Below are 14708 nucleotides of genomic sequence, written 5' to 3' on the forward strand. Positions count from 1 at the left end.
ACACGGCCCGGGGCTTGCTGCAGCCAAGCTGCTCCCTGGTTGCCAACACGGCTGCTGTTTTCAGGGCAGGCGATGGTGGCCATCTGTCCTAGGCTCTTGGACACCGGGGGAGGCTGAGGCAGCCCTGCCGGGGGACAAAGACCGTGGCAGGGGCGGGACAGGGAGCACTAAGAGCCGGGTGAGTGAGGGAGGGGAGCTGAGGGGAGCTGAGGGGTCCCCCACGGATCTTCCACCCCGGGCAGGTCAGGTGTCAGCAGCGCACAGAGTAAGGAGGACGATGGGGAGAGGCACACGGGACGACACAGTGCGGGTGCTTGAGTTCTGTCCTCTGAGACTCCAGCAGGGGCTCTCCGGGGTCGTGCTTATTCTCTCCCTAAGGACCTATGGAGGGAGGGGTTTCTCCATTTAAATCTGTCCTTGATCCCTGACACTCCTGGGCAAGGTCTCTGTGGCAGAATAATGCCTCCCTCAGCCCCCACAAAGATGATCATGTTCGAATCCTTGGCATCTGCCCAGATGTTGCCTTATATGGGGAAGGGTCATTAAAGGGGCAGATGGGGATGTGAGCAATGTGGCTGCGACGTCTGTCACCCCACTGATCAGCAGGGTTGATTCCACTGATCTAGCGGGCTGGGCAGGTGTCCCCCTCCTCCCTCCCTGCTCCATGTGGGTCCCTCCTGACCCTGAGTGCTCGGTGGAAGAGGACGACCTTCCCCCATAGAGGAGGAGCTTTTTTAGGTCAAGGGTACATGAGCAGCTGCGCTCCCCTGCTAGGATCTCCAAACTAGATCTCAAGGTCCCTTTGTAGGAGAACACAGGACAAACTTCCAAGGCTCCAGACACAGCCAAATAAGGCACTTCACGTGGCAGTCTGCCTTTCTAGAAGAGAAGAGAAGATTAAAAGAGAAGATTAAAAGAGAAGAGGAGGGGCGCCCGGGTGGCTCGGTCAAAAGCGTCTGCCTTCAGCTCAGGTCATGACTCCAGGGTCCTGGGATCGAGTCCCGCATCGGGCTCCCTGCTCGGCGGGAAGCCTGCTTCTCCCTCTCCCACTCCCCTACTTGTGTTCCCTCTCTCGCTGTGTCTCTGTCAAATAAATAAATAAAACCTTGAAAAAATAAAAAATAAAAAGGAATAGAGAAGGAAAGAAGATTAATGAATCGTTGAACACTACATCAAAAACTAATGATGTCTTATATGTTGGCTAATTGAACATAATAAAAAAATAAAAATTTAAAAAAGGGAAGACTAAAAGAGGAAAAGAAAAAAAAAAAAAATTGCAGAGGGAACTACGTTTGCCAATCCCCTAACGAAATAGGGAGATGATCCTGGATTATCCAAGTGGTCCCAGTATCATCACAAGGGTCATTACTAGTAGAAGTGGGCAAAGAAGGGCCAGCTTTAGAAAGGATAGGAGAAGGAATTAATCAGCCATTGCTGGCTTTGAAGGAGAAAGGGGCCATGGGGCAAGGAACACAGCCAACCTCTGGAAGCCGGAAAACGCAAGGAGACGCCTTCTCTGGCAGCGCCCGCAGAAAGGAACACGCTGCTGACCTGTTTTAGCCCACGCCAGACCGCTAACCTACAAAACGACGATCCTGCATTTGTGGGGCCTGAAGGCTCTAGGTTTGTGGTAATCAGCTACAGCAGCAATAGGGAACGGATCCAGGAACCCCCACATCGTCAGCCTGAAGAAGGATCACCGTCACTTCAACGATGAAGGACACTTACAAAGAATCTACAGTTAACCTAACAGTGATGGAAGACAAGATGATGTCCAACGGCAGTTGGTACCGATCCTAACAGAGCAATCTCTCTAGATTTCCTTCTGCGGCATACCGTGCTATGTTCCTCTGGGCCTCGCCGCATCTTCAGTGCTGCTCAGTATCCTCTTCTGACCTTCCGCTCTGCTCTCTGATACACATACTCACTATTCCCAGAGTCGGGAAGTTCATTTTTCTTACATATTTCATTGCTAGTTAGGCCAAATCCATTCCTGAAAGACCTTTAACTAGTCCCTCAGCACCTACTCAGCAATATGAAACTAGGCACTGTGATACTTTGTAGAAATGTGGTTTACAAGCCTTTGGGAAGGTAAGGCTTTCTTCTGGAAATGTTGACTACCAGCCTCCTTCGTGGAATTTATGAAGCACAGGTAGGCTAATAAATTCAGATAGTGCCTGAGTCACGAAAACATTGCCATGTATCTTAGAAAACCAACAATTTTTTTCTAGCCGGTAGATTAAGAAACTTAAGACCAGAGTATGTTTCTAAAATAACAAGACCTGATTCAATGATTTTAATATGCATCTCTTTATTGGGTCACATCATTTTAAATTTATAAGTCTAGAAGTTTTTCTATAGTGTTATAAATGATTTTGATTGTACATATGGGAGATGTTCAGAAAGTTTTAATAACTACTTTGGATTTGTTCCTGTTTTTTTTAAATAGATGTCTAGAAATGTATTATCATAAGTCAAATTCTAGCATCAGAAAAGAACATGTTGCCTTAATTTATCTTTAATGATGGACCCATCCTCTGTATTCTACTCATCATTATGGGCAGTCCTGCTAGGTAAGATGTTACCTGGAGTACAAGGCATTTTTAAGTGACTTGTTTTAATTTTATTTCTTGTAAGACTGGTTCAAGTTGTAAACCTAAACTGATTAACTTAGAACCAAAGCAATTCTATTGTTTTAACCATACCCTTTTTGGTATGCCTGAAGCTAATCTACTCCCTACCATCGGCCAAAATACTATTTTATTTAGGAGTATAAGAAAACAGAAAGTGTTACGTCTTGTTTCCTGAATCTATTTCAAGATAGTTTCAAGGGGGAGAGAAAACACCGTTTTCAGGAGAAACATAATAGCTTCATTTTAACCAATTACTTAAGACTCTGCTGATTACGGCCCTGCTCACAGTGTCCTCCCCCTTGGAATACGCACAAGAGAACACATGAAAAGGCAGCGCTCATCGAGCTCTGTGTTTTCCTTCTTTGTGGAAAAAGGGACACAACAACTTCAATGTTCCAAGAGCTGCCAACTCCATAGGTTCTTTCCTATAAAACTTGAAATAACACAAAGAAATTCCATTTAATTTTGACATTTTGAGAGCTTTGCTGTCCTTTAAAAAATAAAAGGTTTCAAAAAGATATCATTTTCCAAGCAGAGTCTACTTGTTCATGAGACTAATGCCCAATCTCGATGATGCGTAGTGTCGCCTGCTCAGAAGTACCAAGTGTTCAGGCGTGGCCAATCATAAAGTCATTAATGCACTTCAAAGGTGAGTTGCAAGACACAAACCTCATGGTCTGTTCTCCTGCCTGGAAAACAGAAGCAGCATGTTCAGTCAGTGGTCGTCCCGACAAAAGGGCACACCACTTGGAACCTCCATGTCCTGTCCAGAATGATTAGAGTTTAAAACTATGCATCTTGGGGCACCTGGGTGGCTCAGTCAGTTGAGTGTCCAACATTTGATTTAGGCTCAGGTCAGAATCACGGGGTCATGAGCCCATATCGGGCTCCGTGCTGAGAGTGGAGCCTGCTTGGGATTCTCTCTCCCCCTCACCTCTCTGCCCCTCCCAGCTCATTCTCTCTCTCTCTCTCTCCCCCCAAATATATATATCTGTGTCTTCGAACTACGCATCTAAGAGTATTTCAGAAGTGCAGCTTAAAAAGAAAAAAATAAATTTACAAATGCTGGTTTTCAACACGTCGTCAGGCTGTCTTCTGCCAGTCACAGGTAGAAGAGACGGTTTGCCAGGGAATGGTGTGGTTCCTGGTGAATACTCTGGCCCACAAGGTAAGCCAGTTTGTGGGCATAGTGACAAGGAGCAGGAACTCGAATGACACCCTTTAGCAGAAAGAAGAACAACAATTTTTCTAAACTTTCTATCTAAATTTAACCTTTCAGAGGTACCATTTCAGAAGGTTCAAAAAGTATAGCTTCAATTTTGGACAATCATACAGATCTAAAGGAAAATGCATATAAAAAATACTTACTGGCAGATTATAATACATGTGGCATAGTCTGTAGGTGAGACACTGGATCCTATCTGGAGTGAAGCGAACCGTGTCGTGGATGACATTATAATGAGTGGGAGTGACAGTACCATCTTTCACGGACTGACTCACGATAAAGAAATCATACCTGGAATTGCAGAACACACGACTGTAGACTACAGCTTATTTTCAGAAGAAAAAGAACTTAGCGGGGCGCCTGGGTGGCTCAGTCATTAAGCGTCTGCCTTCGGCTCAGGTCATGATCCCAGGGTCCTGGGATCGAGCCCCGCATCGGGCTCCCTGCTCGGCGGGAAGCCTGCTTCTCCCTCTCCCTCTCCCACTCCCCCTGCTTGTGCTCCTGCTCTCACTGTGTCTCTCTGTGTCAAATGAATAAATAAAATCTTAAAAAAAAAAAAAAAAGAACTTAGCAAACCTAGTATCTGACATGACACAAACGGACAGAACCCATTGTACAGTTTCCTTTACATTCAGAAGCCCGCCGAACTGCAGGGCAATGATTTGGGAAAGCAAGTCCATAAAGGGCTGTGTGGCCGCTGACACAAGTCATTACGCTCGCGGGATTTCTACAGAAGCGTCTGCCCTGATGCCTCCAGGCAGAAACCTGACATTGGCTCGCTGGATACGGTCCAACAGGGAAACGCAATTCAGAGTTCCAGGGATGGACGCTTTAGGCCTCTCCCCGAGAATCACCGAAATCTATTCAAACCCCCTAACGATAGACATGGCAAGGTGCATCAGCTTCTTGTAGGTATGGATTTTCTTCTCATACCTATTACGTTATGCTTTACATTGATCATCCTTTCCCACTTGCTTTTTTCTTTAATCCTTTCCTGCCTTCTACTAGACTGATCGATGTTTGTCTTTCCTTTATTTTCCTTCATTTCTCCCTGTCGGCTTGTATGAAGGTCCTGTTTCATTTCCCATCCTGGGTGCTACATAATTCTCTCATTTGCCCAATTGACAAATCTCTGCCTAACCAGAAGTTCTACGATTCTTCCTAACAACCCAAGAATCTCAGTATGTTTATGGTATATACTTTAAATTCTAGAAGAAAAAGGAAGACAAACCTCTACAATCCCATGTGTATCTGTTCATGTAATTTTTAACCATCTTTAGGTCAACCCATTCTATTCCAAACCATGCAAACCTTTAAAAAACCTTCTATTTCTATTTGAGTAAAAGGGAATGTTTATTTAAATAAATAAAAGGGGGGGGGACTTACCATTGCCTCTTGGTCACCTCCACATCAATAACTGTTCCTGGAATTGGGTTTCGCAGTCTTCCTTCAGACTCCACAAAAAATCTGGTGTTTATTCGTTTCTTCACCACGATGAAAGTTAGTTTGACCCTTGAAAATAAGGACTGGCATCACCAGCTTACTCTCTTGTCCCAGAGGCATTCAGAGTATTGAACCACCACTCACACAGGATCCGTTAAGAATCTGCAGAAGGCAGTTCCCCTCACACCCCAACTTTATGGCCTAGCTCCCTGTGCCCGACTTAAGCAGTAAAAGACGTTTCTATTCACAGCCACCCACATCTAAGGGGGAGGAACTTCCTCACAAGGTCACGGCAGCTCATATCTATGCTGGGCACCAGGCTCCACCAACAAACAGAGGAGGCCAGAAGAGGCAGCTGAGAGGGATCCCCAGCCCTGGGACCTACAAAACTCCAGAATAAATGAGCTGCCTAAACACAAACCACCGCCAGGCTGTGTTCGTTGATTTTAATGAATAGCTGAGGTTAACAAGCACCCCCTACAGGGAGATTAGAAGAAAAGGACGGGTTCTTTGGGATTCCATGGGGAGAATGCAATCTGGAATGTTCCAGTTCTGCTCTGTCCTCTGACTTGGGTGTGGGGCACAAAGTCCAAGAATGAAGGGTCGCCCGTCTTCTCCCCACCCAGCGACTGACGCCCTCTGTGTCATGCTCTCTCTTAATTCACGTGTCATAATTGTCACAAATCCGTTTCAAAGACTGAACTGTAGAGTTTACAAAATCTGCGCTTTACAATTTATATACCCAGAGTCTTCAGGGTACACAGATTTTAAGGAGGACTCGATCTGTGGTACTTCATGGTCCAGCAACGCTTGAAGCTGACCATCCCCCACTCCGTCCCGGTACACAATGATAGCCTGGGGCAGAAACAGGTTATGTTTACACCAGAGCTTCAGGGCGGCTGGAAGGAAACCAGAAACTTGGGTAAATAAGCCATAACTCAGAACCAACTGACCCCTGCTGTTTGTAACAACTTCAACCGTGTAGCCTCCAGGATGCTGTCACCGCTTTTAAGTCTTCAGGCTAGCCCAGCATTTCCCACCAGCACCTACTGGAATTTTGAGCCCGCTAATTCTCCATGGTGGTGGTGGTAGGGCTGTTGCTGTGTTCTGCAACATGCCTCGTCTCTAGCCGCTAACTAGACCCCAGTAGCACCTCCAGCCCAGCTGTGACAACCGAGAGTGTCTTTAGTCATTGCCAAATGTCCCCTGGGGGACAACTACCGGTATAGAGTCAGGCACTCCAACTTTGATGGGACACTGACCTTCCAAGCAGGCTTTCAGCCCATTCACAAGCTCCTGCCCCGATTCCTGGAAGAGGCACTGAGAGAACCACCTGTCGGGAGAAAACTCAGCCATCGGTTTCAGAAACAAGACTGAAAAGATCATCATTTTGATTCTGAGTTCATCTGGGACCTCTGGGGGGGGAGGGAATCACTCTGGGTAGCCGAGGATCCAGTTAAGGATCCATTCTTTGATGCCCTGCAGAGATTGAAGCATTGGTCTCTTCCTGTACCCCAAGGCGTCTATTAAAATTGTGAATGCACACAAACAGGAATTCGGGATGGAAGCATTCGTTACCGTTGCTCGAAATTATGCGCACTTTCACTGTGCAGGACTACTGCCGTCTCACCCACTGGTGGACACCACAGAATAAACAGCCAGTGTTCCTGGGGATTCCTGCTTCCAGGCTCATGTCTTAAACAATGGCTCATCCATAATAATCTGCTTTGCGGGAGCCATCTGCTTTGGGACAGTGATAGCTACCTGAGCAATATTTGTCTCCAGTTTCTAGCCCCTGTATTTTAGTTACTCCAAAGTATTACGATGACCTGACATGTAATGTGTTGGTCTGCCTGCTTCTTTTCCAGAATGTACATTCCATGAGATGAGATCATGCTTTCTGGTGCAACATTTTCACAGCTCTGTTCTCAGCATTTGAATATAGCGAGGGATCAAAAGTATCTATGAACTGAATGAAAGCTTAATTTCCTTCCCGTTGTTGCAACATTCTTTTCTACCTCCCGCCCCCCCAAACAAAAAGCAAACCAATGTTACTACATCAAAATAGAAGATGACTGGGAAAAAAATGATGCCATTTGTGATAATAAAGATGGATCCTCCTTAAAGAATACTCTGGAATTATACCTCGTGGGCCACGATCATCAGTAAGCATAGCAGTGATCTGTGATGGTCATACATGTCCTAATGCTCAAGAAACTATAAACTGAAGAGTGTGTAAACTCATCTGAAGGCAGATTCTACTCTAAGCACAGACAACAGAAGTGTGCCTGGAGCAAAGGAGAAACATGGGCTATGAAAGCATGTCTTCTTTGGCAGGTCCATTACATATAGATGTATGAAGACCAGATCCTGTACCTATAGGCTGCTGGTTATATTCCTAGGTCTGTCTTCCCCATGTGGGGCCTGAGTTCTTCCTGCTGTGTTCATGGTCCCCATGCAGAGACTCACTGATCACCAGAGCCTCTGGTGGGCAGAATTCCAGCTCTCATAATGCTCGGAACCTGTGACTATCACATTGCCCTGTGATTTTGTCCTATGGCATGGTTGTCTTTCTAAGGAGGTTTTCCAGATGGACCTTATCTAATCTCATGAGCCCCTTGAAAAGCAGACAGTTTTCTCTGATGGCAGAAGACGAAGAGAGATTTGAAGCAGAACAAGAACTCAGTGCGACCTCGGGGAGCAGGGCATTCGAGAAGGAATGTGGATGAAACCCGAGGAGCTGAGACGGGCCTGTAGCTGGCAGCCAGCAAGGAAATGGGGATCTCTGTCCTCTGGCTACAAAAACAAACAAACAAAAACAAATGGATTCTGCCACAAGTATGTGCACTTGGAAGAGGACCCCCAGCCTCCAGAGGAGAATGTGGCTTGGCCAACATGTGCCCGACCCGAGAGCCACATGGTGCCAGATGGCTGCCCACCGGACCTGTGCGCAGACACCTGAGTGTCCTCTTAAGCCTTCATATTTGTCATCATCTGGTAAGCAGCAACAGAAAAATGATACAGAGCCTTCCACATCAAATGCTTTTGGAGCAAAACTTTGCCAGAAGAGGAGGAGAACACCTTGTCCGTGGACCTTGTCAACCAACACTAGTTGGGTCCACCTCTCCTGGTGGGTCTACATCTGGCTGTGATCTATACAACGTCGGCCAAAGTCCACTCACTGTGTCAATTCTTGATTGATGCTGGACACAAAGCCTGCAATCGACTTCCGCCGATGTACAGTATCGTGGAAACAGTCGATACCGATGAACATCGCATTCTGTAACTGAAATTTGTAAAAAAAGATAGTACATGGAGTTAGAACACAATAGGAGCAAAATCAAGCAATTATGTTTTCCAGATAGGTAAACAGAGTCTTAACGAATTCCACTGAACACAACTGAAATAAAGAGAAGGCAACGAAATCCAACCTACTCCTGTGTCCACCTTCCAGAGGGCACCTCCCATCTTGCAGTTCATCTGCTGGGCAAGCTTTGTCGCAATGGTCATCAGCGTCTGGGGTTTGTCTAAGGTCCGTGCGATGACACACTGGCTTGGGATCGGGCAACTGACACACAGGTATTGTTTTATGCTATCATACAGATCTTTCTTTTCACCGGACAGCACACAAACGACCTTGAAAGAAAGCAAAAGTGAGACTGTCCAGGACGCCACCACAGTGCTAGGAGAACTGGACGCCACGTCAAGGAAACTGTAGGTGGAGCACTGATAAAGCAGAGTCTATTCATTCAATCATAGCTGGTCCATGAGGGCAAAGGGTCTGGAATCCCAGTCCATTAAATAATTGTGAAGGTGACCACGTGGAAGAAGAAAGTCTGGGAGCCAGGCACAGGCAGTATGCATGAATCCCTTGAACTTGCAGAGTCCTTACGTCCTGGTTATTCTGTTTCCGGGAGTTTATCATGAAGTTAACATGGGAGGGTTAAAAAGCACAGACTGAAATGCACCATTCTCAGGACAGTCACCATGTACAGGCCGGACACCATGCAAGGGGCACTTGCCAAGCGCTGTACCCGACTCAGCTCATTCTTCAATAAGCTACTGAGATCAATACTGTCCCCATTTTACCCCCAAGCAAACAAGCTCAGGAGTTCTGGGAACTGCCTGATGTACAGACAGCAGGCAAAGTTTCCAACACTCGCTCAGACCTCCAGCAGGACACGGAGCCGTGAGGAAGGGCAGTTACTGCGTGGCGGGGTTCGGACTGGGACGGGAAAATCCTCCAGGTATTGTTCTTAACATGTATGTATTATTATATGTATAATATATTATACGTTATATATTTTTACATTTTATACATTTTTAACAATGATGCTTCTAGGAAGACTTTCTGCGGCAGATATCCTCAGATTAGGGACATTCTTTTCTCATTCTAGATGAAGTTTTTCTTTTCACATGAAGGAATGTGGAATTCTATCAAATGCATTATATGCATTTTGTTTACATTTTATCTGCAATTATTTTTCCTAAAATTTCACCACACTAACCAGTTCATTCCTTCTTTTTCTAAAAACTTGATTTCCAGTTTTCAGACTTACTGGCACCCCTGGCCCATGGTGTTCTCCTAATATTTCTTTACTCTCCAGCATGTCTCTTAATCATGAACTCTCCTTGTTCTTAATGTTGTCAAGCCTCCTTGGGACTCTCTTCTGTACTCTTGACAACATCAAGTTTTAATACTTTGGCTTTAGATTTGTTGTTCTGCTTAGTTTCTGCTTTTTGTTATTTATTTTGTTCTACTTTATTTTGGTTCACTCTGCACTTAGTGCATTAAGATTCAGACTTCATTCCTAATGCATTCATCAAGGGCCCGAAGTCCCCTGTCATTATTAGTTTGCTGTTTTATACAGGGTTTGACTCATACTACTTATAAGGTCTAAATTACTTTTAAAAATTTCTATCGGTATTATTCTAATACAATTGCTACTTACAAGTAATTCTTTGGTTTTGGAATGTATGTGGTTTAATAACTTCTAATTGTAACGGACTATGGTCAATGTGTGCGTTTGACAGGTAGGATACCAGTCCTTCATTATTGGTTTGGGATTTCTCCACGCCTGTTGAGATCCTTTAAAGATGAGGGCTAAACTAACTTAGAGATGTGCTTTAAAAAAAAGCCTCTCATCTTTTGGGTACAGATTATATACACATACACACACACATACACCCATCCCTCCCTCTTTTTATATATTTTAGTAGGTCAGTAAGTCAAGCTTTTAAATATAAGTGCAACATCTTCTAGATTCTAAATTTCTATGTGATGATTTCTGAGTTTTCTGAGAGCGGTCAGCTAATGTCTCCTACAAATTCAGTTTCTGGAATAGCATGGGCCAGTCTCCTCCTAGGAAGAGCTGTTCAAGCTGATGAAAATACCAGACTGTGCCTCTTTGGGGCTCAGCCAGTCTAACAAGTTCATAAAGTTATAGGGTTAAGACAGGAGAGAAGTAGGGACCAGAGAAATGATCTCAGAAATTGTGGCCACTTTCTCCCAAAGGGTCTGGCCACCCCGCCACTGAACATGTCTGAAAGGTTGGAGACCATGAACAGACTGACGGCCTCCGAGAGAGAAAAGGACAGGAATTGGAGATAAGACCCTGCCAAGGACAGGGTACTTGAGATAGATTTTGAGTGACTACCACTCAAAACTGAACAGATGTGATTTATAACACTATGTATCAAGACATATCAAGTCACTATCAAATAGACACTTACCATCTGTGTTTTGGAGGACACGTGATTTTCTAAGGCAGATGTATAGGATTGGACTGTATCACTTACTTCAAGTCTAGAAAGTAAGTATATAACATCTATATTCAAAAAGTAATGAACAGTAAACATTTTATGCAGCCAATGACTCACGATATAAAACAAAACAAAATACAATGTTAAGACAGTTACTTCAGCTGAAAGGCTTTTTTTAAAGATTTACTTATTCATTAAAGAGAGGGAGAGAGCAAGCCCATGTGCACATGGAGGGAGGGGCAGAGAGAGAGAATCTTAAGCAGAACTCCTCACTGAGCCAGAGCCTGACCTGAGCAGAAACCAAGAATTGGACGCTTAACCGACTGGGCCTCCCAGACACCCCAAAAGTTTGTTCTTTAAACAAAAATAAGTTCAATTTTTGGCTTCCTTAGCATGTATCTCAATAGCCACAAACCATACATCACAAAAGCCTATTTTACTACCTGTTACTGGAATAGACTAAACTTTGTTTACAAACTTTCAGGGTTTTGATAAAGCGACCAATTCGTCTAATTTAGTATCTTCTGATTCCACTTCCAGATAGCTAACAACCGGTTTCTAAATGGAGGTAATTGAGGCTCAACTCACATTTTTGCCTCTCTCATAGAGATGCCCATGGTGGGTGTGACTCTCCGTAGACTCTGCAGAAAAGAGGAGGCTGCTCTGTAGTTTCCTGTGGGATAGAGTATTAGCCAATGATCTAGTGACTTCACCTTGAGTAAGGGTCCACTTCTTGTCTCTTTTGACCAATCTGCAAATTGTGGGTGGGAGTCAAACTGAAAGAGAAAGGATAAGATTTCATTTAAAAATTTGTATTATATATATACATATATATATATATATACACACATACATATATACATATATATATATACATATATATATACACATATATATATATATATTATGCCTTTGCTGATCAATATATATATTGAGGAGCCTTCCCATTGCCAATCTGTGCTACTTCCTATTGAAAGGTTACAATTTTAAACTTCAGTCGTGGCTGAATTTACTTATTTCTTCCTTAAGATAGAGGGGAGTAATACTGGAATTCTATCATGGGTTATTCTGGATTGTCTTGATTCTAGGTAGTTGACTCTTAAGGAAACATTTGGAAGATTGTTTTGCTGTGAGAGAGGACCACAACACTAACAGAGATAAAATACAGATGCCAAGGATCCTCTATGCCAAGGATGTTCTATGCATTTTAATGGAACATCTGCTTGCTCTCTCCTAGATGGAGGACAGGTAGCCCCAGAAGAGAGAGCAGTGACAGGTATTGACCCGAGTCAGTTCCTCCACGTTATTCATTTGACCCCAAATGACTAAATGAATAACTAAAATGGGACCATTTTGAAACTGTCTTACCGCTCGTCCTCCTTGAAAAATTCTTACTTCTTTCAAGATTCTTCCTGAGAAGGACAAGAAGTTGGCATCAAATTTCAAATCCCAGAGTTGAAGTTCCTGTTGTACCTCCTTATTTCTGAAAGGAAAAATATTTCCACAGGATCAAACCTCCTTCAAGGAAATAAGCAAAAGTAATGATCCATTTGCAAAATTCCCCTCTAACCTAAGATGCCTTGTTGTTGGTCCTCTGTGCTGACATGTTGCAGAGAAGGTCCCTAGTACTCTGAAACCACGTCTTTGCTCTCACATCTGCGCTTAGGATCTTTCTAGTTCATTCTCCCCCTCCAGACCTCCCCAAACTTTGCACTGACAGAACAAATAGAGTTGTTCCCCCAAGAGGTCATTTTCTTCCAACCTGTCATTTTTTAGTTGGAGTATCTGAGATGCCAAGAGTTCTGCACAGGTCTCAACTTCAGGAGACACACACACACACACAAACAGCACTTACGTCTGTATAGCGTTCATAAATTTTTGTAATTCATGCTGCCTTTTTTCTGGATCCAACCTCATATGAAGAGCCAGGTCTCTCATCACCCTGTAATTTTTGCGCAGATCATCTGTTAGACCTTTGAAAGAAATTAAAAAGATATTGCTCAACAAGCAAGAATAGATTTATACATGAGAGGCCTTGGTTTTATCTGGAAGAGGAAGAGCCAACGGAGAGAACGCGGCTCTGGGTCACACGGAGTACCATGGAAAGCGTGTACCTCTACGTCAGAACATCTGGGGATGAAGGGGGTGGTCTTCTGTGAAGGATGCATGAATCTGCTGTACCTGTCAGGTTGCACAGTTGAGGAACCAGGAGTATAGGCTTACGGGGTGTGTCCTGCTGGCTCTTTTTCCATTTGCCTTTGCTGATCAAGAGTGGCTGATTCAGCTCAGTGACCACTTGATCATATCGCTGCTCAAAAGAAGCAAGAACGAAACACTGGCGTGACTATCACCCAAGCCCTAGTAAAGTCACATAAATAGGTACAACAGTGCATTTTTGCATCACCAACAGAGGCCCAGGGGATGTGCTGGGGATACTGTTTCCCCAGGTTTAAGAACACATTAAAGATATTCTTCATGTTCTCTTAATTTAGATGTCCTGGGGATGGCCTCTTTTTTTCCTATAACACATGGGGCCGAGGAGAACGGGACCCACAAACATATTGGGCTCACTGTACTAGCCTTCTTTGACTTCATATGGGTAGATGTGGGACCAACTCTTGGAATATGTATTTCTCACTACAGTACTGTCTTAAAAATTCTTAACTCATAATTGAGAACTTTCAGGGGGATTCCCAAACTGACGGGGGACCACAAACCCAGTCACTTTTTAGAGCTGCCCTACCACAGCTATGCCAAACACGCCTCCTCTGTCATTTCCCCTAAACTCTTCCAGCGGGAAAAGGCATGTGCCAAGACATCCTATCCAGAAGGTCCTATCCCTAGGCTCCAATTCCTGTACAACAAAGTGCCTTTACTCTCCAACACAAAGTGATGATTTGTCATAGATCCTTTCATGCTGATCAGTGAGGTCTTCATCGGCAATCAGTTAGCCACAGGAATTTTGGTAGGATCTGTCTATTAAGCATCTCGAGAAAGTCAAAGGAGTTCCTGAGACAAGAAGACTTCAAATCCAGTGTTCATGGCTCTTTTCCCCTTGAGCTGAACTACTACTTTTTTTTAATTCTCATGATCTTGTTGCAGACCATGTACATTTTTCTTCCTTAAAGTGGTCTGTAGTTATTTGAAAGGCAGCTGGGATTCACCCCCATTATCCTGGTTCTAGAGTCTGAAGGCAGAAGCTTGTACGGGTAGATGTATATACATGTGTGCAGAATCATAGTGTCATTTTAGGGCCTCAACCACCACTCCTCCCACCCAGTCTAGCAAAGCCTTTGTACGAGCTATTCTTCCTGTTGAGAACTTCGGGAAGCACGCTACTTATTTCTCACAGCTGTCCTGTGACATCCTAGAAGGCTCTCCCGCAGAATTAACTTCTGCATCTAAATAGGAGTTCTGTTGTCCCACTTTGCATTATTACGAAAACTTCTTTGAAAGCCAGGATTGTACGTTCCTTCTAAGGGCTCATCTATGGATCCTGGGACTCTTCTAGGTCTCATGACAACACAACTACGTTGCCATCTATTATTAGACTGGGTTCTCACCAGGGCCTCCCGAGACTACCCAAGTCATTTCAATTATTTCAGCTCATCAGTTTTGCTCAAGTAAACCTGCTGAAATCATGG

The 14708-nt window shown here is 44.2% G+C and overlaps 1 protein-coding gene across 1 annotated transcript in view; it reads right to left on the reverse strand.

Annotated features, from left to right (window-relative positions):
* Positions 1-2934: 2934 nt before the first annotated feature.
* Positions 2935-14708, reverse strand: part of PIWIL3 (piwi like RNA-mediated gene silencing 3) — a 29554-nt gene continuing 17780 nt past the window's right edge. Inside the window, exons 8-20 of the mRNA XM_035016720.1 lie at positions 13246-13372; positions 12920-13037; positions 12433-12547; positions 11653-11840; positions 11035-11107; positions 8737-8937; positions 8484-8587; positions 6564-6634; positions 6044-6200; positions 5245-5370; positions 4002-4149; positions 3694-3852; positions 2935-3322 (exon numbers count right to left, since the gene is read on the reverse strand). Of these exons, the coding sequence (XP_034872611.1) occupies positions 3736-3852; positions 4002-4149; positions 5245-5370; positions 6044-6200; positions 6564-6634; positions 8484-8587; positions 8737-8937; positions 11035-11107; positions 11653-11840; positions 12433-12547; positions 12920-13037; positions 13246-13372 (1545 nt within the window). The 3' untranslated portion in view covers positions 2935-3322; positions 3694-3735. The remainder of the gene's footprint in view (positions 3323-3693; positions 3853-4001; positions 4150-5244; positions 5371-6043; positions 6201-6563; positions 6635-8483; positions 8588-8736; positions 8938-11034; positions 11108-11652; positions 11841-12432; positions 12548-12919; positions 13038-13245; positions 13373-14708) is intronic.

This window comes from Mirounga leonina, unplaced genomic scaffold (genome assembly GCF_011800145.1).
Source record: "Mirounga leonina isolate KUSES-001 unplaced genomic scaffold, KU_Mleo_1.0 Mir_171, whole genome shotgun sequence".
Classification (NCBI taxonomy): Eukaryota; Metazoa; Chordata; class Mammalia; order Carnivora; family Phocidae; genus Mirounga; species Mirounga leonina.